This window comes from Platichthys flesus, chromosome 22 (assembly GCF_949316205.1).
Source record: "Platichthys flesus chromosome 22, fPlaFle2.1, whole genome shotgun sequence".
NCBI classification, from domain to species: Eukaryota; Metazoa; Chordata; class Actinopteri; order Pleuronectiformes; family Pleuronectidae; genus Platichthys; species Platichthys flesus.
The window spans coordinates 2,231,847-2,257,305 of NC_084966.1; the positions used below are offsets into that span (position 1 = coordinate 2,231,847).

General features: G+C 44.2%; 2 protein-coding genes across 2 annotated transcripts; one reads left to right on the top strand and one right to left on the bottom strand.

The window, feature by feature from the left end:
* Positions 1-503: 503 nt before the first annotated feature.
* On the bottom strand, positions 504-3,330 carry cldn10a (claudin 10a). Its single transcript, XM_062380894.1, has 4 exons — positions 3,111-3,330; positions 2,353-2,514; positions 2,163-2,244; positions 504-1,407 (listed from the first exon to the last, which is right to left on the bottom strand). The coding sequence occupies exons 1-4, from the start codon at positions 3,328-3,330 to the stop codon at positions 1,254-1,256; spliced, it is 618 nt and encodes a 205-aa protein (XP_062236878.1). The 3' UTR covers positions 504-1,253.
* A 3,120-nt stretch (positions 3,331-6,450) lies between these two features.
* On the top strand, positions 6,451-25,378 carry abcc4 (ATP binding cassette subfamily C member 4 (PEL blood group)). The gene is made up of 31 exons (XM_062380986.1): positions 6,451-6,655; positions 7,488-7,598; positions 11,125-11,245; positions 11,441-11,665; positions 11,882-11,971; positions 13,641-13,804; positions 14,633-14,758; positions 15,581-15,830; positions 16,573-16,680; positions 16,791-16,880; positions 16,996-17,187; positions 18,051-18,145; positions 18,338-18,424; positions 19,120-19,216; positions 20,073-20,267; positions 20,553-20,690; positions 20,778-20,815; positions 20,899-21,002; positions 21,110-21,256; positions 21,387-21,466; positions 22,173-22,323; positions 22,427-22,546; positions 22,629-22,739; positions 22,867-22,967; positions 23,249-23,440; positions 23,521-23,676; positions 23,827-23,916; positions 24,105-24,277; positions 24,367-24,472; positions 24,588-24,722; positions 24,815-25,378. The coding sequence occupies exons 1-31, from the start codon at positions 6,582-6,584 to the stop codon at positions 24,890-24,892; spliced, it is 3,945 nt and encodes a 1,314-aa protein (XP_062236970.1). The 5' UTR covers positions 6,451-6,581; the 3' UTR covers positions 24,893-25,378.
* Positions 25,379-25,459: the final 81 nt, after the last annotated feature.

Here is a 25,459-nt window from a genome sequence, read left to right on the forward strand (position 1 = left end):
TCTCTGTCTATCTATCTATCTATCTATCTCTTTATCCATCTATCTTTTCTTACAGCATCTCATTTACATATGCACACATTTTATTAACTAGCTTTATTAGGTTGTAGTCTATACACACAGTACACACAGTACACACAGTAAACACATGGACATTTCAGGTATTTATGTGCAGTATCTTTCCTTCTTTTCTTTATTAAAACTTTACAGTATTTCTCCACAGTAGTAGAAAGTATAATTTACAGAAACACCCGGATGCAGTTCCCTCTCTGGCCACTAGAAGGTCAAATCCTCACAATGAAACATTTTAATCAATTAGAATTGTTTTTAAATGTTCCCAGATGATGCTAAAGTAAAACTACACATAAATTATACAATGTCAACGTTATGTGTTGAAGCACAATATATAACTAAACTCATTGTAACCTGGATTTACATTTAACTTCTGTGTCAATCAGGTTGAATTATTCTTTTAAAAAAAAGTATGAAATATGGAGACAGTTGCTTTACATGTGTGTTTTAATGATCTCTGATAAGGAAGTCATGCAGACACAATACTAGCTTTATATCAGAGAGCGTCACCTGACACTTCTTCACGACTCTCTGCCAGCTCCCGGCTGCAGCCGCTGTAACTTAGCCTGAGGTCCCTGGTGATGGTAATTCCCAGGTGGAGATGGATGGCTGCTGTGAGGGAAACCTCCGGCCTCCAGCTCCGTCTCAGGTTAGACGGGATGTAGTGACCCTCAGATCCTGAGAAATATTAATGTTCCCTTTGAAGCGATCAGAGAAGATCCACTGCAATCACCGCTGATCAACTGAGAAAGTTTCAAATCTTTTAATTACTTCATTTGGTCACATTTGCAAAATGTTTAAGTTACAGAACAAGTGTCTAATAATAAAAAATCATTGGAAAAGTCTGAGCAGCTATAAATTATTTACAAACCCTTTTCTCCTCCAGTTATGATAAAATAAATGATTTAAAATCGACTTAACTGACTAAAGAATTATTAAATACAGATTAAAAGGGGAGGCCGGCTTGTTGAAGGTGACCTTTTATATTTTCAAAACAAATTTGAAAATATAAAATCATCTGATAAACTGTGAATGACACATTGCCAGGAAGGATTTCCCCAGAGTTCCTGCCCAAAGTTCCTAAAGTGAACATCCGTGCTTCACTTGTGAGTTTCTCGTGACCACAGAATATTGAAATAAATATCACCACCATCGATTTAACTGTTATTGAATAAAGTCCAATTTCACACGTAGGCGTTTCTTCCAAACTGCCTGGAAGGCTCCACTGTTTCCTTGTGCAGGGCGCTGGCTGTCGGGCCGCTGGCTGTTTTGCTGCACTTATCACGCGCTGTGGCCGGTGATACTGGTGATACTGGTCCTCTGTAGGAATATTCAGCTCTGCAAAAAAACAGGACTTTTGATTTAGAGCAGGAATAAAACACCATCTTTTTGGGGTTTTGCCTTTTATTACATTTGCTCATTGGTAAATATTGGGAATCATCAGAGGTTATTACAGTTCATCCTCTGGGGACAGAAACGTCTTGATAATCCATCAGAGACACCCAGAGACAGAGTTACATTTTAAAAGAGGCGGGACATGACAGGGATCTTTTCAAATCCTATTCTTTATCTTTCTTGCTTCATCCAGAATCTAAATTTCCGAGTTTCCTCAGCCTGCAGCTGCTCTCAGTCAAGGTGACTTTCATTTCCTAAAGTCCTTATTGTAACAAAGGAAACATTGAGTCGTTAACTTATCAAAAGGACAATCACACAATTTGTCCTGTAGGTTAAACAATCACGAGACAAGATGTTGACAAAGATAAGTGGATGTTTTTCCAGCGTCTCGCTCTCCGTTGCTCTTTAAGTCATTATTTCAATTGCATGCGTTTGCAGCTCAGTGCAGTTTAGTTAAGTCCTTGAAGCTGATGACAGATGTGGGATCACGTGTCGGAAACCAAGCTACTTGCCTCATAGTGAATCCTTCAGACAGCGAGAGGCAGAACACAAGTCCTCCCAGGATGCACAGCACGGATCCGGCCCAGCCGATGAAGAGAGCTGCCCCGAGCTCAAACCTGCAGGAAAGACACAGTTGTGACCGGACTTTACTTTGTCTGATCTGCAGTCACAGAAACATCTGAGTCCTGAAGACTTACTTCTGAGCCACAAAGAAGGGATCAAAGAAGTCGCTTGTGACCCTGTGAGCGTATATGGAGCACGCCGTCATGCAGCACAGGCCTACGGAGGGAAAAAGAAGATTTCTACTTCAAGTTGGGCCTGAAATCAAAACATGCTGATATTATGATGTAGCTTTGAGGTGTTCGATTCCTAAAGGGCAGATTTTACCGCCGAGGATGAAGTGGAAGCCCGATAGGACGGTCAGCCGAGCTTTGGTCGTCTCTGAGCCCCCGATTTTCGTGCACTTCATTCCCACGAGAGCGAAGATGGCGCCAAAGAAACCCAGACACACGGCTGCGATCATCAGGCCCCGACACACCTGGATATAGGCTTCATGACAGAGGAGAGAGCTTGAACCAGCGGCTGCAAACATCTTTGATTTACACATGTGTGATATAAAGCAAAAGAAGAATTAGAATCTGATATTACACAAGATAATCACAGATGATGACGTCTGGTGACCCCTGGGATTCATCTGAGAATTACTGCTTTGAAAACCACAGATTTAAACATTATGAAGAAGGCCTTTATGTTTGAGTCATACAGTGAAAAGCCTTGATAGAACATTAGTGCCATTAGATTTCCAATCCACATTCTGAATTGTGCTCTTCTAAAGACTGATGGTGGACTGTTTGTCACGAGCAGGAAATGGGAAGTGACCACTGCATGACTGTGTGACTTTCTCAGATTGCTTCTTCTGGACACATTAGGACACCGATCAGCCTCTAATGGCCTTAAGCTTTAAAAGTGGCCGTTGTTTACGGCCGGGAGTCGGAATCAGAAAGAGGAAAGATCGAGTTGCTAAATGCTTTTGATTACAATGGTTGTCATTCATCCAGAAACAACAGGTATCCATCTTCAGTCAGATGGATTTTCACGAAAAGAAAGATGCTCTCAGCAGCGTTCACCACAATCCCACAACTCACCATCCAGAGCCAGCATTGAAGGAAAGTCTTTGCAGTTTGACACGCCAGTGGAATCAGTGACGCAGGTTTTCCAGAGGTTGGACCAGAAGGTGGCTGTGGTTATAACCGTCCCATCCACGGAGGACACCTTCCAGTAGTCTGTCGGCAGGGTGGACGACACTAGGATCCATCCAGAGATGGTCAGGAGGAAGGCTACGATCTCTGTTACCATGTTGCCCATTTTCCCTCTGGCTCGGAGGTCTGGGCTGGGAGAGGATAGAAGTGTCAGGGAGGAGGTGGGAGGGTCGATGCCCGACAGGTACGTCAGCAGTGGCAGCTCTGCACAGTTCTGCTTCTCTTTTACCTGCTCAGCCAAGCATCTTAGTCCGGGAGCCAACACTTTTCAATGCACATCATTCAGTGACACACAATCAGTTGTTGTGTGTTGTGTTTGTGGCGGTGGGAGGGTGAAGGGGCGCACACACACACACACACGGGTCATCACTCTGCACGGTGTCCATGGGGTCTGCAAGGAGATCTGCAGGAGCAGGAAGTCTTTAATTGGAAGGATCTGAAAAGTCTTTGACAGAAGAGGAAGACAAGATGGGAGAGATTGTGAATGAAAGACTGACGTGTGCACGTTTTCCACTTTTGTCCTCGGCACCGATGAGTGCAGCTTTTGCCAAAAGTTAGAATGCAGTTTGATTCTACCTGAACTGGAGTCACACTGCTACAGCGCTGTCAAGTGGCAGGAAGGAGGAACTGCTTGTGTTTAAAGTTATTAAGTCATTCGTGGTCCCCAGAGGATGAAACTCTGCTGGATTTGTGGATACTGAAGTGGGAGAACAAATTGTGAATCCTTTCTTACAGTTAATTCTGTTCTTGTTCTCAGGGAACTTTTATCTATTTGGTTTTATCAGTGTTTCTGTTCTAAGTCAGAACACACACTTAGTGATTAGTTTGTTCCTTTAGGATCACAGGAGTTATTTGGCTGTGAAGAAGCCGGAGCTAAAAATCACATTTAGTTGAGAGACAAGCTAATCAGACACTCTAACAGCAGCAGAGACAGAGAAAGACCCAGAACACTGTGGACACAATGAGGCTGGTGGGTAATAATTAATTCAATTCACAACCTTTATACTGACAAACTGGTTTACCCCCGTTTAGTAGAGATATTTTTCAAACAGGGATTAGATCTAATCTCTGTGGAGAATGAGGGATTGTGTCCAGAGGAAATAATTACCAGAGAGATTTTCAGAAGCTTCCAGGCTGAGCCTTGCTTTCCCCCCGCTGACCCTGTACCTGGGCTCGTAAAACCATCGTCAGCATTCCAGCAAATCTAGACAGGGTGTTTTACTGTTAACAGCAGCAAGAAGATGCTGAGAGCACTGCTCCGTAAATCCCTGGGTAGTTGAAGCCTGGATGTCGTGTTCCCATGGCTGCTGTTGCTGAGTAAACTCAGAGGGGATTCCATCCTGCAGTCTGCTAATGACTGAGGCAGCTGGAGCCGGCTGATGTCTCTGTCAACCTGTTGATGAAACCCCATGAAGGCCGTGAATATGATGATCTGGTGATTTGCCTCTTGGGTTGGAAAACACCGCCTGGTCAGGGCATCACAGCCGCTTTTGCTTGACTGTGATGTGCATTATTTCAGTGGGAATAGATGATTAATTAACTCTAAGATTCAGTTCTTTCTGTCTCTTTAGGACTTTATTTGTATAATGTCATGACTGTCTTCTTAATAACACTATATTCTTGTGATTGTTGTTTTCAATATGTCCTTCATACTTGTGTACAAACTAGGCAGCACTCTAAATTGCATTATGAGTTGTTCAAAGTCTTACTATGTCCTCCTGACCTCTCCTGTAACTTTTAATGTTTGCAATTTAAAAAATGAACTTCCCTCTCAGGTGCTTCCTCTCTTATTCACACATGAAGACGGTTTAATCAAACACGTGGCAGCTTTTCACAGAACAATCACACATGCAACATGGATCATGACTGAAAGTTGAACAAAGGAAGCACTTCCTCTCTAGTCCTCTGTGGGAATACGTGAGGAGAAAACAGGCCTCTCACTCTGCAGGTTTAACATGGGAAATGTCTGTTGACCCCCCCCCCCCCCCCCCCCCACACAGTCAGATTCATGGTATTGGGCAGAGTTCAGCTGCCTGTAATAATCTCCTGCTGGCTTCTCTCCTCCAGCCCTTCTACCCCTCGGTGCTGGCTAAACATCAACAGGAGGATAACGTGCAGGGCGAGAGGGCCAAAGACCATCCAGTGTGTTATCATTAGATTGTTGGTCTCGGGATAATATTTCACCTTCTTAACATGTGACTGGATTTCTCTCAAACGTGCCTTGGACGTGGAAAAGAGAAGTGGAGGCTTCAGTTCTTTTATGTCATTTCATGAAACCTCTGTGGTGTCGGAGGGCGTCTGTCATCGAACACACAGGGTTTATTTATAGTGAGTTATCACATGTCTCTGTATGTGTAAGAGATCAGAAAGACAGAAGCACAAAGAAAACTTGACAGGATGTTTTATGTTAAGACTTAAAAAAAAACTCCTCATTTCAGGCCTGGAACTTTAGAATCCCTCTTATCACTCCAGTGTCGTAACATGAATGACTCAGTGACTATATTTCCAAACATGAGTGTGAGCATGTTAAATAATTCACTCACGCAGAAACAGGAAGCTGGAAATTTCGCTGAGTAACCGTGACAAGTTTACCGAAGGTCACATGTCCTCATACTTGAGTTCCCTTTGACACCGTTGGAAGGTTTGAATATTTGGCCAAATGTTTAACTTTGAGATAACCATCTTTCACAGAATTGTATAGATTTATACCTGCACTGCAGCTAGACAACAGGGGGCAATCAAGACACCTTGGCTTCATGTTGGGTCATTTATCACACTTTCTATATGTATGTATATCCCATAGAGGAAGGAGAGGTGAGAAAATGTTTAGTTAATAACTGTAAGTCTATGAAGTCTGGATCCCTCTGGTTACACTTATTATTGATAAAGAGACACACTTCAAGATATATATATTTATTGTATTTGTATATATATATTGTTTTATTCTATATCTTGTGTGTAGTTGTCTACCTGCTGTTACACCTGACCTTCCCAGGGATCAATAAAGTACATGTATTTATAGATCTTTGTCTTTTAGTAATTTCTTTTAATTTTTAATTTATTTTGTTTGTTTACTTGTTTGTTTGCGCTTCCCGACCAGGAGCAATACCAACGGCCCAAGAGGGCTGAGCCAAACACGTGGGGAAAGCGGGTGCAGTCCCGGCCAATCGGGTATGAGGGGCGTGTCTCCAGGTCCAGCGGTGCCTCCACCTCGTGTGTTCTGAGAAAACACGTAACACACCTTGAAGGTTCCGACCTCCGGGTACCACCGATGTGAGAGACACCGCGACGCCGGGAGCAGCAGCCGCGAGACGGGCACAGAAGAGAAGCGAATCCGCTGCCACCGGAGGAGCCACCATGGAGAAAGTCGGCAAAGAATCCAAGACCAACCCGATGGTGACGGCGGGTGTTTGGTCGAAGATGTTGTTTTGGTGAGTTCCTGGATCGCGTTAGCTGGAGTTAGCGGGGGATTTAAACCGTTAGAAACCCACCGACCCAAGGTGACCACTGCCCCCCCAGACACACGGGCTGCGTGGGAACCGGCAAGGGGAACCAGCAGCTGGTTCCACACCGATCAACACGTGGAAACATCTGTATTCAGCCCCCGGCTTTATGTAACCTCAGTTTCCGGTTGAATCGCCGTCTCTGCCTGGTCAAGACTGGCGATTGAGTTTTATAACGAGCACGTGCGGCACCAGAGCAACAACTGAGAAACACTCTGGTTCTATTCAAATGTGTGACGAGACATCCGAGCTGAGAGGAACTCTAATTATAAATGATCTGTAAGAGGACAGGTCAAAGAGAAACTTCTGTAAAAGTTCTATTAAGTCCACATGTGTGTTTCTAAGAGTTCTATCAAGGCATCTTAACATGCAGCAGGGATGTTTTGATATGTGTTGGGTGCACGAGAGCAGGTAGCACCACATGCATGTGTTCATATCTGCAGGTGAGATATGATGAGATGTAGAAATGTTAAACAAACGCAGGACAGATCCTCCACATCTACTGAATATCTTCTGTTTACAATGTTCATATTATATTTATTGGGATGTTTCCTCACGTTTAGATCGCAGGTTAACTTATTATTACATTTATTGGTGCTATAACACAGAAATAGGAAAATATCCCCTCACTGGAAATAATAAATGATTGACTTACACTCCATGTATGCCAGTAATATTCTTATATCATAATTACCCATGTTGACACAATGTCCTTCTCTCCCTCTTCTTCTCCAAACCTCCCTCCATCCTCCTCGTCCAGGTGGCTCAACCCTCTGTTCCGCACTGGGTACAAACGCAGGCTGGAGGAGCAGGACATGTTCCGAGTGATTCCAGAGGACAGTTCCGAGAACCTGGGTCAGGAAATGCAGAGGTATGGACCGGACTTATTTAAACTTCCCAGTCAGTTGGGACAGATTGCACAGTTTCAGATATGCCCACACAACTGACAGCAGTGTAAGTCCTGACTCGTCATAGATGACAGATATTTGATTCCTTGTGGTTAAAGATATTTACATGATTGCTATAACCATGGAGTTCTCATGATGGAACTCTGTGTTTCACTGCCCGAGTCAGAGGAGTTGTTGTTTATCAGGAGACTAAAGACGTGTCCTAATCAGTGGGTATCTCAACCGGCAAACACAATGTAACACACAGTCACCAAACACAAATTCCCTTCAATGCACAGCACGTCCATGCAGTCCATTACTAATAACAAATCTGCCGTTATCTGTAAAGCAAGGCATCACAGCACTATGATGCAGAAGGAAATAACAATGAAAACACAATTGCACATCATTTTCTGTCGTATGTGAGAAGGGAAATATCAGATTGATGTTTGTGACTTATCTTATATTTACATCACTCTTTACAGATGTTATGGACTTTGAGGATTGTTTTCGTTGGAAGTTTCATTTAAAAGGTTTAGACCGAGCAGAGCCCTCATCCTTGAATCCCTTTCTGAATTTATGCGCCTCTCCTTGTCCTGCTCCACTTTCAAAATATTAACATTTTCTACACAACTTATAACATTAACTTTAACTTGGTGTTTTGCACCGTTGGTTAATTTAGTCGCCGTGTGCAGCGCTCTTTGCCCCACTGCTCTCTCTCTCTCTCTCTCTCAGACAAACACTCACAACATTTATGACCCACAAAACAGTTAAAGGTTAAAATCCATCTATGTGAGAATAAAACCAGGCATGGAACTTGATGATCAGGGGAATGTTGGGTCCTGGAGAAGATTCAGGCTTTGCCGAGTGTTAGTGTAGTTCTCATTTGCAATTAGATTCCTTCACTTTTCCCAGGTGTCCCAAGTCACAAGAAGCATCACCTTATATGTTGGTCTGGGGGCTTCAGGTTGGTGTTGGAGAAGTGGTTGAACTGGTTTGCTCCCACCACCTGCTCTGCTGCAGCTTCCCTCTGTATGACTCCTCTGTCTCGGTCAGACCTTGATTTCCCCCATGCAGGCGATTCTGCTCAGCCCAATCTCCACCTTTTAACACCCCCTCATTCCTATTGAGGAGATGCTTGGCATCAGTGCTGATCCCAGGCTTATTAGGAAAGCACTGCACGGTTTTAATGGGAACAACAACTTCCATGCAGTGGTGAAGATAGTCAGTGGTGCGACCCCCTTCAATCTCCTGACCGTGGGGATCCACTTAGTCGACCCTGAGACAGAGGAAGGAGCAGATTGTGGTCCCTGCTAAAAGAGTCAGAGAGGGTTGAGTCTTACTTGGCTTTGGCCTCAGGGAGCTTGTAACCTCTGCATGTGGAGGGATTTGCAAAAACAGATTGACTGCAAAGGCTGCTGCTCGCCCGGGCAACATTTTGTGTCAGAAATAGTTCTGTGTGGTTCTTTCCTCTTGCAATGTGATCGTATTATTTATATTTCTCTATTCATTAATGCGTCAGGGTGGTGAGGGGCTGGGGGCTTGTTTATTCATGCTTTAGAACGGAATCTCCATGAAACACTCAGAAAAGTAGAAGAGCGCTTGGAGAGGTCCTACCTCCTGCGTTAATGCTCAATCTCAGAAAGTGGGAGAAAAATCCTTGATCCATCATCAGACCAGCTCCAAAATGTAATGCGTTCTAACTGGAGTCTGCAGACAGCAATGAGAACACAACCTCCCTGGCCGAGGTAACTTTTTCTCAGCATGACTGTTCTCGCTAAAACGCAGCTTCCTCCTTCCTCTCGTTTACCAACCCTCCCCTGACCTTTGCTGCTCTTTCACTCGTTCATGTAACAAATAACCTATATTTGGAATAAAGCAGAACACATGAGTTTAGTTTTTTCTCACCCCTGTTTTCACCAGAATACTTAGAGGCCTGAAGACACATGACAACTTAAGTTATTATTTCGGTTTTTTATTGGAAAACAAGAAGCAAACAAAAGGGGCCAGTGTCTTTGCTGGTTTCACACCACAAAGGTTAACCCTTGAAACTCATCAACTACACTGGTCTTATCTCTAAACTCTGTACAACCTAAGATAAAATGTTATGTAAACAGTAATAAACGATAAAAGTAAATTTGTAAAGGATATAAATTTATAAAGGATCTTGTAAATCTCCCGCAGCTGAATAAGGGACGGCCTGTGGCACCGTAGGCACCCGTCCAAACCCACATGGTCGGTTGATCTCTAAATGAAGTGGAAAGCAATTGTGTTGCTTATGAAAAGTTGGTCAGAAGGCGTCACAGTGATGTTTTATCTAATGGTGAACTAGCAGGAGTGGATTTTGGCACATTGTCTCTGGAATTTTTACCCTGAGGTGCAAACTTTGCTCTTACATGCGGAGATCAAACACACAATTCCAACATTATGACTAAGCAAAATTTAAATTTACAAGCTTAACTTATAAATATGTATACTTCACTACTAAAAAACAAGTGGAAAACATTGTCAGAGTAAATGTGTAACTCTGGAGCTGTTATCAGGATTGAGATTCATTTATTTATACCAAACACATGCACAGACATGCACAACACACTCATGCAATGGCAGGTAAATTTATCCTCTGCATTTAACCCATCTGGTGCAGGACACACAGAGCAGTGAGCAGCTATGTACAGCGCCCGGGGAGCAGATGTTGGGGGAGTAAGGTGCATTGCTCAGGGGCACTAGACAGGGTAGGGAGACTCTTGGATTTTTGGACAGATCAATCCAGGTTCGTCTTTTGTTGTCTCTCCGTGGAGTCGAACCAGAGACCTTCTCTGCTCATAGTCAGGAGGAGACACTGGAGAGTGTTCTTCATGATATCAGTGTAAACTCTGGATCTACACATAGATATGCCCTAGTTGGGTCTTCCAGGAAACACTTGTTGGCTCATTGTTCCCTTTAGAACCGAGACAGATAATTTTTCCACAGACCTTTCGATACGGGTTGTTTCATGTGTCTGTCAGTGGTCGTGTAGTCACTTATCATCATCTGTTAAATCAACCCTGAAATTTGACTTTATCTGTGGAACGAGCATGAAATCCTGTATTTGAGCGTCTCAGCTCAGTCACCAGTTGAAAAGCTTTTGGTTTCTCCGGTGTTGGAAAGATCTGAGATAAGATTTCTTCTGGGTCACTCTTGAAAAGAGGAGTAAGCAGTTGTGGTGTTTCCCACATTTATGGAAACAATTCCTTCACTGAGCAGTTATGAAGCTTGGGATCTTGAACATTGACTGAACAGTGCACTTAGTCTGGTGTGTTGTTATTTGATTTTGTTTTTACGTGTCAGTTATTTCATGACTGGATCCTTGATGCTGCCTCAGGATGACCGGCAGCTTTTCCAAACTTCTCCGTTTCAGCGCCTCTAAAACTCCGGAGGGGTGTGGACCCCAGGGGTTGATACGTTCTCTGCTATTGAGTGAAAGGGAAGCCGTTCGCTTGAATCTTATGACTGTATTTTACACGACAGATACTGGGACCATGAGATCCAGAAGGCCTCCAAAGAGATGCGGGCTCCAAACCTCGGGAAAGCCATCATCCTTTGCCACTGGAAACCATACGCTCTGCTGGGACTCTTTACTGTCGCTGAGGTCAGTATTCAGCCTGTGAAGTGAAGCTTGGTCCGTCAGTGAGGGGATGTAAGAGCCTGGTAGATGAATACAAATCAGTTTTCCCCCTTGACAGGAAACTCAACCTAAGCATAGAACTCACAAGGATGAGTATTGTAGTTCTCATCAGTTATGAATCTTATTGTTTCTTGTACTTTCTGCTCTCCCACATCTCAGGAGATCATCAAAGTGACCCAGCCCATCCTCTTGGGGAAGATGATTCAGTACTTTGAGTTTTACGACCCAAACGACAGCCGGGCTTTTCACGACGCCCTCGGCTACGCAGCTGGTTTGTCTCTGTTCGCCATCATCCTGGCGGTGCTCCATCACTACTACTTCTACCAGCTCCAGAGAGTGGGCAGTAAGATCCGAGTGGCCCTGTGTCACATGGTCTTCAAGAAGGTCAGCAGCTCCTTCTTGATGAATATTCAGTTCTGCTGGGTGTCATTGAGCACTGCTCATTTTGCATATCAAGGGTACAAAGGGGCCTTCCTGTGCTTTTACTTGACTATGAAGATTTGTATTTAATGTACAGCTGAATGGTGGGATAGCGTTTGTGAGATTTAAGATGTAGATGTTGTTGTTGCTTCACTGATGATGATCCTGGTCTTTTTCCAGGCTCTGCGTCTCAACAACCATGCCATGGGAAAGACCACCACGGGCCAGATCGTCAACCTCCTTTCCAATGACGTCAACAAGTTTGATGATGTACGTGAACTTTGACAAGCACACAGGTTATTTTTGCTGCAGGGGCCAGTTAGTGCAAAATAGCTGGCTGACAATTTAATAAACCCCACAATGCATTCCTCTCCCTTCCTCTGTCATTCATTGAGGCCAAGGCAGTTACCTTTTTACAAAACAGTAATTACAATCTAAAGTGTAATCAGATAAATCAGAGATGAATAAATGGAGGGCTATGTGCCTCCTCTTTGCTGAACGGTGCATGTCTGAGAGCAGCTTGAGTGAGGACAAGGATTGTTATCTGTCCTCTGGATCTTACAGGGAGTCAATGCAGACAGGCTGATGGGAGTTATCTGATCTCTCCACCTCCTGTCAGAACTTGCTTTGCAGCATTTTGGATTAACTGGAGGCTTTTCACAGATTTATTGGGAGATCCTGATCATAAATAATTACAATAATCCAGTCTACAGCTAACACATCCATGGACTAGTTTCCCAGCATCCTTTGAGACAGGTGGTTTCTAGTTTATAAGATTCTGCAGGTGTCCTGGTGAAGTGTAACGCCGGGTTCACACCGGACGCGACGCCAAAGCGAGGCGTAAGCGCAGCGCCAATCCTCCGGCTCCCATCCACTCCCATGTTAAACCGCAGCGCTGAACACACCGGATGCTGAAGTGTAGCGTCGTGCGGCGGCGGCCTCGCGCCGTGAAGCGATCGTTTCGGCGTCGAGTCTATTTTTTCCGCTTGACGCGAGAGTATCGCGACAGGAAACACACTGAAAAATGATTTTAAACGATATTGATGAAATATTTTATATGATATAAATGATATAATATGCATCCCACACTTTGAATTCACTGTCTGTTGTCTTTGAGTTATGATTTTACCACTTTTACCGACCACATTATTAAATGTAATTTCAGTTTATCCTTGTTGATTATCCTGCCTAAAGGGAGCATATCGGTCACAGCACTGAATCTCTGGAACACAGTGATTAACTTGAGTGTGCACAGAAGAATCATTGTTAATGTGAACATGTGTGTGACTAAAGCTAATGTGGTTCCTTTTAATCCCAACAACATTCAAATGCAGCGTGAGATGTTGCAGAACGAGACAATAAAAGTCTCCACTGACGCTATGAGAAGATGCCCATCACCTGTTTCTTAGCTACGATGTACTGAGAATCTGCAGGCATTTGAATTTTGTTTAAATTTATTCTGTGAAAAGAACGACTCATGATTTAAACCCAAGGAACGCATCGGACCTCATTTTGCAAGTCAGCACCGATGAAGTGTTTAAATTCTTGGCCCGACTCAGTTGTGACTTGCTCTCCTAATTTTTTCAGAGAAACTGGCTGTGCTCTCTCAGCCTGAGTTCAGACTTGATTGGCCGTGAGCCTTCCTGGCACCAGCCTCAGTTTTGTCCTGTGGGGGTTTTGAGTTTCAGTTATATCAGTAGGTGAGAGCCTGCTGTGAAAACTCCTGAGCTGATAATTACCCAGTGCTGGATTGAAGCCTTTAGAAAGTTCCTGTTGAGAGACTCTGCCGCTCATACCGGTCTAATGCTCGTTGACAGGGGATGAGACACCGGCCCCCAAGGAACACACTTTGATCGCTGTGCCTCCCATTTGTTGGTAAATTGTGTCCTGCACCTCCATGTTCTTTTCTGGCTTGTTCATTGTACACTCTCTCCAACAGATGACCATCTTCTTGCACTTCCTTTGGGTTGGGCCCCTCCAGGCAGCTGTGGTTGTCGGGCTTCTGTGGGTGGAGATTGGTCCGTCGTGCTTGGCAGGCATGGTGGTCCTCTTGTTCCTGATGCCCATGCAGTCCCTGTTTGGAAGGTTCTTTTCAAAGTACAGGTAATTACAGCTCATCGACACTGGCGTCACCAAAACTCTCTGATGAGAAGATATTGGTTTTCTTTTTGTTATTTAAATGTTTAGTCTGCCCTAAGTGAGTCCTGAGAATGATCTGGGCATTCATCAGAAAGCCTGGAGGCTCCCACTTGGACATTCGTGTTCTCACATACGTCCGCTTCTGTCAAATGTCCACAGGTTCTCCAGAGTTCAGAGCAGGTCTGACAGCAGCTCTTTTAAAGCTAATTTAGGATTAGTGTCCAGCCCTCACAGGAGGAGCCGTATAACTGATGAATGGATGATTACCCAACTAAAAGAATAAAGGAGGGATTAAAACGTTTTTGAGTATTTCTGCCTCATTCAATTAAATGACGTGAAAACACTCATTTGAAATCAAATACGTTCAGAAAACATTGTTTCACAAAACACATGCTTACCAGCCGTTTTACATAATGGCTACATTCATGCCAACAGACTCCGGTTACATGTCTCCTGTTTCAGATTGCAGCCTTTGTACAAAGTCAATGAACCATTATGTCGTGCACAGGTTATACTGGACAGGGTTCAAGTAAGAGGGTTGTAAATCTGACTGAAGCCTTCGTTATGATTGACTCACAACACAAACAGCCTGGAGCTGTCAGGTTACAGGCTGCAGTGTCGAATCCAAAGGGATTTCACGTGTCTATAAATAGCCTAAGGAAGAAAATTATTATATATATACATTCACATCCACATTAAAACTAAATATGAATGATATGAAGCTTCTGTTTGTGATAGACTGTATGCAACCTGCAGTAATTAGTCACTGTGAATGTTCTCCTCTTTCTAAAGGACTCTGACAGCATCCCTGACCGACAGCAGAATCCGTATCATGAATGAAGTGGTGTCTGGAATGAGGATCATCAAAATGTACGCCTGGGAGAAACCATTTGCTGCTCTGGTCACTGAGGTCAGAAGGTAAAAACATCTTTAAACACTCTTCGATGTTTGATAAAGGATTTTGAAAGTGCTTCAATTAAAAGTCGATCTTGGAGGCCAACTCTTTAACTCGTAGTTTGGATTACTAGTTACCGTGATCAGTTACAACATCTCTAGGGGTGAGACAACAAGCATACTGGCAATAGGGAAATCTGCATGAAACAATATTTGGGCTGTTGAAGAGATAAAAGAGAAACTGGCGTCAATGCAAATATTCGTTAAGGCCAAGGATGTGTCCTCGGCCTGAAAAAAGGGAACAAACACTGGTAGAGGGAAGAAACAGTTGTAAAGGGGGGGGGGGGTTACTGAAGTCCAGCAGTGTCAGCAGAAAGGAGCTTATGTGGCTCAAGGTTCGTTTTCTTGTTCTTTTTCTAAGAGACAAAGGGAAGCAAAGGGATATTTGTCTTGAATGCAACGTTGAACCAGAACTGGTTTATAAAACTCTCCTCAGGTTTGTGTCGGGGTTGATTTCGCTGTTGTTCTTCACTTGCTGAAGATGATGAAGAGTTTTATTCAGGTAATTCATTAATTAATGAAATGAAGACTTCCATTTAAATGAGTTCCTCTTCATTATTAAGAGGACGTTTGGCTGCACAGGTTGGTCAGCATCAGTCTATGCATGATGCAGCCTTTTCCCACACACAGTGTTCAGTGGCAGCCTGACACAATCTGTTTCTACCTAAATCTGCACTTATGGAAAATTGCTAAATTCCCTCGTCGAAGGCACCTCAGTCCCACAGAAACTCTGAGTGATCGCAGACAAATCCGATTGACGTGATTGGTACAACTGTTTTTTTTCAGGAAGGAGATCTCCACCATCCTGAGCAGCTCCTACCTGCGAGGTCTCAACATGGCCTCCTTCTTCTGCGCCAACAAGGTCATCCTCTTCTGCACCTTCACCGTCTACGTGCTCCTGGGAAACAAAATGTCGGCCACCAGTGTGTTTGTGACGGTGTCGCTCTACACCGCCGTGCGGCTCAACGTCACACTCTTCTTCCCCGCTGCCATCGAGCGGCTGTTTGAGGCCCGAGTCAGCGTCCGCAGGATCCAGGTACTTTTTAACACAGCCTGACTGACATGGATGTTTGGGACCTAAAATCCATATTAGGCACTAAAACATGAATCTTCAATAATTAAATGACAGCAGGAATATATGGAATAAACGTTACATATATGATATACACCTTAAATACTCCTTGCATATTTAAAATAAACCCTGAATATATTGACTTAACCTTAAATAAACATTGATTATATGGATTAAACCTTGAATTTCTGGAGCAAAACATTTGAAAAACTAGAATAAACCCTTGAATGTATAGAATGAACATTCAATATATACAATACATTTTATGATGAAGGAAATATTTGAATACACGGAATGTAATCTGACAGAGAGAGAGGAACCAGAGCACACACATGCTCCTCTTTGGTTAAACTTCCCGTGTAATCGGTGACATGGTGTGGTCATGGATTTCCTCCCACGCCGTCTCTCTCCTAGCTCCTTTAATTCAGTCACAGGTTCATCAAGCAGATCAGAGATGACAGCACGTGACTACATTCAGAACTGCTGCTGATATAAACAGTTTGACTGCTATGGACTTCTCTTATTGTCAGAGACGCTTTATCACATGAAACCAGCTGTAATGTCTGGTGCTGTAAAGGCTCCATCTTTTCGTCTCCTTAAGAAATGTAGCAGAAGCAAATGTTGTATGTGCGGCATAATGCATGTGGAGACAGTAGTGGTAACAGTTTCACTGCATGACTCATGCTCTCTGTATTGGTTTGTCCAGGTGTTCTTGATGCTCGGTGAGATCGAGAGAAGAAGTGTTGCTCTGCCACAGCAGGAGACGAAGGACGCATCTGTTGAAATCCAGGATCTGTTCTGCTACTGGGACAAGGTCACATAGTTTGTTCTCACTAGTTCACATACTCGCAATAGTTGTGTTTATTTCCTTTATGGACATTGGCTCCTGGGTTAATGTTTGAATCTGTTTTGTGCCTCCTACAGAGTCTGGATTCTCCATCTCTGCAGAACGTCTCTTTCAATCTGAAGTCAAATCAGCTGTTGGCTGTAATCGGACCAGTAGGAGCTGGAAAGGTCAGTCATCACATGTCATGGTTTCAGGCAGAGGGGAGACACGGTGGTGACTTGGAGGAAAACGATGGATTTTGAGTATATTATCTCATGTGTTTCCTCTTCATGTCTCATTCAGTCGTCCCTGCTGTGCTCCATCCTGGGAGAGCTGCCCGTTGAAAAGGGTTTGCTGAAGGTCAATGGTAAGCTGACGTACGCCTCCCAGCAGCCCTGGGTGTTTCCTGGAACCATCCGCAGCAACATCCTGTTTGGGAAAGAGATAAACCCTCAGAAGTATGAGCGTGTCCTGAAGGCCTGCGCTCTAAAGAGGGTGAGATACGGTTTGTTTACTGTCTTCGAATAGATGAAGACTTGACTCATACATAGAATAATCACACTTCAGACAAATGACAGATGGTTGAACAAATAACACAAGAACATCTGGAGAGTTTTTAACTACAAACACGAAACACCACAGAATATAGATAAGACATGTGTTTGTAATAGCCGTCTCATTGTGCAACAGTAATGACAACGTCAACACATAGCAGCGTGTTAAATGAGATAAGATAAAGTCAAGGGTTTCCATCTAATTCTTTCATTGCAGCCATAAACAGTCGTGATTCAGTGGGTGAAAGTTACAAACACAGGGTGGTGTGAGATCTGATGCTCTGGCAGCGTTTTCTGGCTCAGATGTGGGAAACGTTCTTTCTCACAGTTCATCGTGCTTTTATGGATAATTAAAGTTCCTCCTGTACAGCTACACATGAACAAGTAACTCATTGACTGATTTTATGTTGAGAAACTAATGTCACGTGAACCAAACTGTACCAAATAACACAGATGAACTCGTCAGCCCAGAGAGACCAAGAGAAATATACCAGTCAGCAACTATAAACCTGGTGCATCATTTATATGCCGTTATAACATGGGCCTTTATCAGCAACAACATTCTCATCATGGTATCACTACTCTCTACATATACATATGGATATAAATATTCTGAGCACAAGATACTTACACTTCTCTCTTCTTTCTGTACGTGACACTTTCCCGTGCAGGTCGTGCCTTTTATTTTCTGTGGTTACACTTTTTTAAGACAAGTTCCTCCACGAGCACCACTGTCTCACGTGTTAACAGCTACAGAAGTTCAGGATGATAACTCCTCTGTTTCTGTGCTGCTCTGATGTGCAGGACCTGGAGCTGCTTCCAGACGGAGACTTGACGCTGATCGGAGACCGAGGAGCCACGCTCAGCGGGGGGCAGAAGGCTCGAGTCAACCTGGCGAGGTAAGAGAACGGTCACCTGGAGGTCTGACCAATGAGAGATCTCATTTTGATTCACTTACAGAAAGGTCTGCTCCAGTGTTTCAATGACAGTGTTGTTCAGGGGAGCCTTATTTTCCAGTCTGTACGCTATTTGTAATCACTGTGACTGAAATGTCCCTGGTTGTGAGTCGCTGATAGAAGGTTTGTTTTCAGGGCCGTGTATCAGGAGGCGGATGTTTACCTCCTGGACGATCCACTAAGTGCTGTGGATGCTGAGGTCGGGAGACACCTCTTTGAACAGTGAGTGACCTCAGAAGTAAACTCTGTGTTTTCAGGAATAAACTCTTCTTTTCTCCAGGACAACTGTTCTGAAGGGGGCGTATCTGCAGGGTTACTGTTTATGTTTTTAGCTTTTTAGTTTACACTGAGTGATATCAGCCGTGGTTCAGCCTCGGTGTTAGTGTTGCATCTGACGTGAGTTGGAGCTGAAGGAAAGTTCTAAGATCTGAGCCAGGAAGAGGTGCGGTGCTGCCGGGCTCAGACAATTCAACTTGGTCCCTTTCTTCCTGTCACTGTTCCTCTGGATATCACAGCCCGTTGAATAACAGCCGTACAGGACTTGAAAGGTTCACTGAGTTTTGTGAGGGTTTTTTAGGCTCTTTCATGTTTCCAGGTTTAACATTTGTCCTGTGTTTGTAAAATGATATCTCCAGATATCTCCTCTAGGGAATTTCTTTAAATCTGAAAAATGTAGCTGCTTTCAGATATGAACTGAACACTGCAGAACATCCGGACATTCTCCAGAGGGGCTGTATGTGAGAACACACATTTTGTGAGTGAGAGCCTCTGGACCTTCTGCAGCCAGCCCCCGAGTAAAAGCTCCAGAGAGAGACTGGAACAACAAATGCTTGTAGACTGAAACTGTACTGATGCTGAGACATGCAACCGCAGCTGTGTAGTTTTGACATCATCTTTCCTCTGTGTCCATGAATCAGGTGCATCTGTGGCCTGCTGAAGAACAAGCCCCGGATCCTGGTCACCCACCAGCTGCAGTACCTGCAGAAAGCTGATGAGATCCTGGTCCTCAAGGAGGTGTGTGTTCATTTGTGTATTAACAGTTAAACAATAAAATAAAGACTTTACACTTGTATCACATGAATACATTTTTAGTTTAGAATATTCCACAATAATCAAGTGTCAACAGCTGGTAAATTTTTTTTAAATTATTTTGGCTTTACAACTTATTTGCTTTTATAGAAGATTCTCTCTCTCCAACAGCTGCGTCAGGGTCTTTATTCAGGTCTGTTTCCGGGGGAACTTCTTTGTTGTAACACCTGTCAGTGTAACCTCATCTGCTGCATAAAGTCTCATCCTTCCTGTGACTGTCTTATCCCCCCCCGACCACCTTTATAAATTAACGTTGTTTTTCCATTTAGCTGATCCCCCCTCCTCTGTTGTTGTCATGCTGAAGCCCCGAACTCATGAAACATCATCACAGTCTCTTATCATTGTCTTTAGTAACTAATACAACATTACAATTATTAAGATTTAAATTGTATATCTCCTCAGCATTTGCTTTATTTGGCATCTGGACTTGTTTTAAGACTTTTCCTTCATTCCAGATGTTTCTTTTCTCTGGCAAGGTGGTCTTGAATTTTTATTGGACTTAATGGAGCTTTCCTATAGCGCCATCCTCAGGTCAATTGGTGGCATTTCACATATTTCATTGTGAAATGTCAGAAAAATGGGCAGGGTTTTTATTTATTCCAGGGAAATAAAACCCTTTTAGGATTTCCTTATTTTTACCAACAGGACAAATACAGAACTTTTAGTAGAGAAGTCACCAAAATAACGGACATTACACCTTGTAAATGTTCTCAGGAGGTTTTTAGTTTGTTCTTACTGTGTGTTCTTACTGTGTGTTTGTTTGTGTGTGTGTGTGCGTCAGGGTTTCATGGTGGCCAAAGGGACATACACAGAGCTGCAGCAGTCTGGAGTGGACTTCACCTCCCTGCTGAATAATGAGGAGGAGGAGCAGCAGGCTCCTCTAGACGTCCGCAGCAGGATCAGAACTCTGTCCCAGAACTCTGCCCTCTCTCGCACCTCCTCTATGCATTCAGTCAAAGATGGCGACCAGTTACCGGTTTGTTACATCGTCCCTTCTCTAGAAACTTTTAGACAAATATTTTGCGTTTGTTTCTCCAGAGCATGGCTGTGTTTGACGGTTTATTATGGAGATAAAGTCAGGGAAGGAATTTCATGGCAGTCATTGCTCTGTAATGATCCGGAAACCATACAACCTGCACAGAGATGAGTTGTCGTCAGCCTTCTCACGCTCTCTGTGGCTGATTAAAACGGCCACATATGTTTCACCATCCTCTGGAACTGTGCACGTTGATCACGATGTTTGTCCAAATCCTCCCAACAGGCCGAGGCTGTGCAGACCATGGCAGAGGAGAGTCGATCTCAGGGAACCATTGCAGCGAGCCTGTACGTCAAATATCTTAAATCTGGAGCCCACACCGTGTTTATAGTTTTCATCCTGGGGATCAACGTTTTGGCTCAGGTGCAGTTTTATTTCACCTCGTACGTGTTTGTGCAGGTTGTTATTTAATGTAGCTGTGCACATAAAACCACTGCCTGTGTCTCCTAGGTGGCGTACATCATGCAGGACTGGTGGCTGGCATACTGGTAAGTATACATACAAAAATCTCACAAGTCCTTTCAGGCAGTTTCTTTGCACTTGTTTAATTTGCCCCATTTCTTCTGATCAGGGCTGACGAGCAAGAGAAGCTCAACAAAAACAGCACGATGATCGTAAACGGACAGAACGTCACGGCCGAGCTGGATATCAACTTCTACCTGGGCGTTTATGCAGGTAAAGAACAACGTGTTGCTCTTCACTGGGCTCGACATGTATCCTGCACTGTGGCCGCTGTGTGATTCTTCAGTGAGGTGAAGGGCAACGTGCTGCTGTGTTCACAGGTCTGACTGCAGCCACCATCATCCTCGGCTTCGCCAGGAACATCTTCATGTTCAACGTGCTGGTGAGGTGTGCCCAGGCTCTGCACAACCAAATGTTCAAGTCCATACTCCGAGCGCCTGTGCGCTTCTTTGACACGAATCCCATCGGTGAGTGAAGCACGTCGTTAAATTTAAAGTACTAACTTTTGTGTTCTCACCCTAATGATGGGCCTTGCTTTTCCTCTGTCACATCATTTGTGCGTTTCTCATGTCTGTGATGTTTGACTTGTGTCCTCAGGAAGAGTTCTGAACCGGTTTACAAAGGACATGGGTCAGCTGGACTCCAACATGCCCTGGACTTTTGTGGATTTTACTCAGGTGAGGACAGACGTCATCACAATGTCTTCTCTCCTGCTAAAGTATTTTTACACTTCTCGATGCCAATACTTTGATTTATATGTGGCCGCCGCAACAATAAGCACAGTGACCACCAGTGGCTGGAGGCGGTAAGTCAGTCTGATACGATTTGTCAAGAACTCCTCGAGGAAATTTCTTTAACTTTAACTTTAAGTTCAGTTATACTCAAGGAAAGGGTCACGATGATTATTAGACACAGTTTGTGCCTTCAAAGAATTTATTCAAACTTTCATCATTGTTCACTTGGATTCAAAGATGAACTGATAAGATTTCACTGGTCAAAGGTCACAGTGACTTCATCACTGTGAAGGGTTGTAATTCTGTAAATGGCAAATGTTTAAACGTAGATTCTAGTTATTTTTTGTTCAAACGATTCAAATCTTTCATTGTAAAACTGTGCTCATTATTTCACTGAGCCCCCACCTCATGGTTTAAAAACCCCAAAGTGATACTTCATGAACATATTCATTTGATTATAAGCAGTTTGAGTGTCGGGGGTTCCGACTCATGTGGGGGTAGCTGCTCTCTCTGCTGCCCTCTGCTGGACGCCTCCTGTGGCACGTTAGCGCAAGAGAATGGGAGAAAGACGACCATGAAATGCAGAAATGTTTCTGTCTTTAATATTTCAGTGACTTCATGTGAATGATTGTGTTTCTTCTCGGAGCAGGTGTTCTTGCAGATTCTCGGGGTGATCGGTGTGGCGGTGGCGGTGCTCCCCTGGATCCTCATCCCTGTGGTGCCCCTGCTGATCGTCTTCCTCTACCTCCGCCGCTACTTCCTGCAGACCTCCAGAGACATCAAACGCCTTGAGGCCACCAGTGAGTGTCCCACAATGCAACAGTGTGTGCAGCACAGCTCAAAGACTTCTTTAGTTTCCACCTAAACTATAAACTCAGGCTCCCTCTGTTGTCTGTCCTGCAGCTCGGAGTCCCGTCTTCTCCCATCTGTCCTCGTCTCTCAATGGCCTATGGACGATCCGAGCCTTTGGAGCTGAGCAGAGGTTCCAGGATGTGTTTGACGCCCATCAGGACCTCCACTCAGGTTTCCCTCAACACTTTTCATCAGTGAGAAGCTCTCGTGTGTCTCCAGCGTCTGTAACATATCTATCGATCCTCCTGAACAGAGTCCTGGTTCCTGTTCCTGACCATCTCTCGCTGGTTCGCTGTCCGTCTCGACGGCATTTGCTCCATCTTTGTTATCATGGTCCTGTTTGGCTGCCTGCTGCTCAGAGACCGTAAGGCACATTTCTTACCTTCTAACACTAAAGAGTGGTTTTGTACTGTCATCCACCAAAGGCCGAATGTGGGCTAATGTGCAGATGTGGACTGAATAGAAACATAAAGTGATTTCCTTGGTCATAGAGCTGGACGCTGGCTCCGTGGGTTTGGTTCTGACGTACTCGGTCACACTGATCGGCATGTTCCAGTGGGGGATCAGGCAGAGCACAGAGGTGGAGAACATGGTAAGATATTCACTTTCCTTTCTTTTTATTTAGGGGAAATACTTAAAACATATATAAATTAGATTTATTGAGTTGAATGTGTCTCACATGAGAAGATGTGTATTTTATGGACCCTCCCACCAGCAGAGAGTATTGGAGGAGAGACAGTTAGGATTGAGCTGAAATGCAAATATGTACTCATGCATATGTTTGAATATAGTATGTATACATATGTATGTCTTATTTGTATTATTCTAAAAACAGCTGTGTTTTCATGTCATGTGACCTATTCCTGTCTTCAGATGACGTCAGTGGAGAGAGCAATGGAGTACACTGAACTGGAGAGTGAAGCACCCTGGGAAACCGAGAAGCGCCCTCCTCCTGATTGGCCGCAAAAAGGGCTGTTGACCTTTGACCAGGTCAGCTTCTCCTATGGCGGCGAGGGACCGAAGGTGCTGCAGGACCTGAAAGTGATGTTCAGACCCAAAGAGAAGGTTGGTCATCAAATGGAGATTTTACATGAGATTTCTTTATTTAATCTTAACGCTAAGCTGATGTGTTTCCTGGGTGTCAGGTTGGTATCGTTGGGAGAACGGGGGCTGGGAAAAGCTCCCTGGTCTCAGCTCTGTTCCGTCTGGCAGAGCCTGAGGGAGAGATCTACATCGATGGGGTTCTCACCTCTGAGATCGGCCTCCATGACCTGCGCCAGAAGATGTCCATCATTCCTCAGGTAAAGAAAAGGATACCGTCACTTTGACATGATTCAACCACAACAGATCTGTAAGAATCCATTTATACAATGAGAAGTGGGTTTTAAATGACGAGTGTTGTGGTTGGCGAGTCTGAAATAATTCGGCCTCTCCTACTTGTTGTTTCCCAGGACCCGGTGCTGTTCACTGGCTCCATGAGAAAGAACCTGGACCCTTTTAACCAACGTGAAGACGAGGAGCTGTGGTGCGCTCTGGAAGAGGTCAGTGACCCCCACAGGGTTAACAACAAACTGAGAGGACATGATGTTACACATGATATAATAATCAGTGATCATCTGGATTACTCCTCATGACACGGAGCAGTAGATTATTTTTGGAGACGTGTTCACATGAACAGTACAACAGTCAGAATTTATCAATCTGATTCTCTCTCTCCGTGTTTTTCCAGGTGCAGCTGAAGGCCGTGGTGGAGGACCTGCCTGGTAAGCTGGAGACGGTTCTGGCTGAGTCGGGCTCTAACTTCAGCGTGGGTCAGAGGCAGCTGGTGTGTCTGGCCCGAGCGCTGCTGAGGAAGAACCGCATCCTCATCGTCGACGAGGCCACGGCCAACGTGGACCCCAGGTACTGTCCCAACCCACTGCACCACACGTCTACACATCTCTGGATGGAGGTTTCTAAACATGTCTTCTCTCGTTGCCGTGGTCCTGCAGGACAGATGAACTGATCCAACAGACCATAAGAGACAAGTTCAGAGAATGCACCGTGCTCACCGTCGCTCATCGACTCAACACCATCATAGACAGCGACAGGATACTGGTGAGTCCTGCTGCTGCTATTTCCTGATCAGTAAAAGCTAAAGATTGTCTCTCTATTATTTGCTATATCACTCTAGTTTCCAGGGTAATAATCCCACACGTGATTTTGCCTCCAGGTTCTAGATGCAGGGAGAATCCACGCCTACGACGAACCCTACACTCTCCTTCAAAATCCTCAGGGCATCTTCTCCAAAATGGTGCAGCAGACTGGTAAACAGGAGGCAGCAGCTCTACTGGAGGCCGCTAAAGTGGTGAGTTTCTGTCACAGTGTACGTCATGGCTGTGAGAAGCTTCTCTTTGTACCTAACGTTGAACTGACACTTGGTGGTTGATGTGCTTTCAGGCGTATGAGAAGAGAAACCGCACCAGCACACCAGACGATCACGAATATAGTCTGGTCCTCTGTGAGACGGCCATGTGAGCTCAGGGAGAAAAGCCAGAGAACTTCACAAAGTGCCTGAGCCGACTATACCTACATGTTTCCTTCAAGCTGGGAGCCTTGAAACCACTGCTGTAAAAACTTGATATAGACACTATTTATTTTCTATGCCTGCTATTTATATGTAAACAAATTGAGGCCTTAGAAAAACTGCTGTAAAATGGCCTCGTAACCCTTTTAAATAATGTACAAGCTTTACTTCGGGTTTGATTTTGTACATGTTAATGTTGATATAACGGTCGAAGTTGCCTTTGTAAATATGAGTGATTGCACAGGATTAATGAACAGTTCTGAATTTACAAAGGGGGAAACAGCTGCTACGACAGAGCTGGAGTGTGTTGAATTATCCTTGTTGTTCAAATTGACACTTTTAGTTTGTCAGTGTTTTTACACGTGTTCCGACGATCTGACATGTTTGTGCTTTGTTGTTTCAAATGCTATATAAACACATACATGTCCTTCTTTTAATCCGAGTGTAATGCGTTTCTATTTACTCTCTGCTTCTTCCTACTGAGATTTGACTTCACAGAAATATCTGAAACAGGGTTT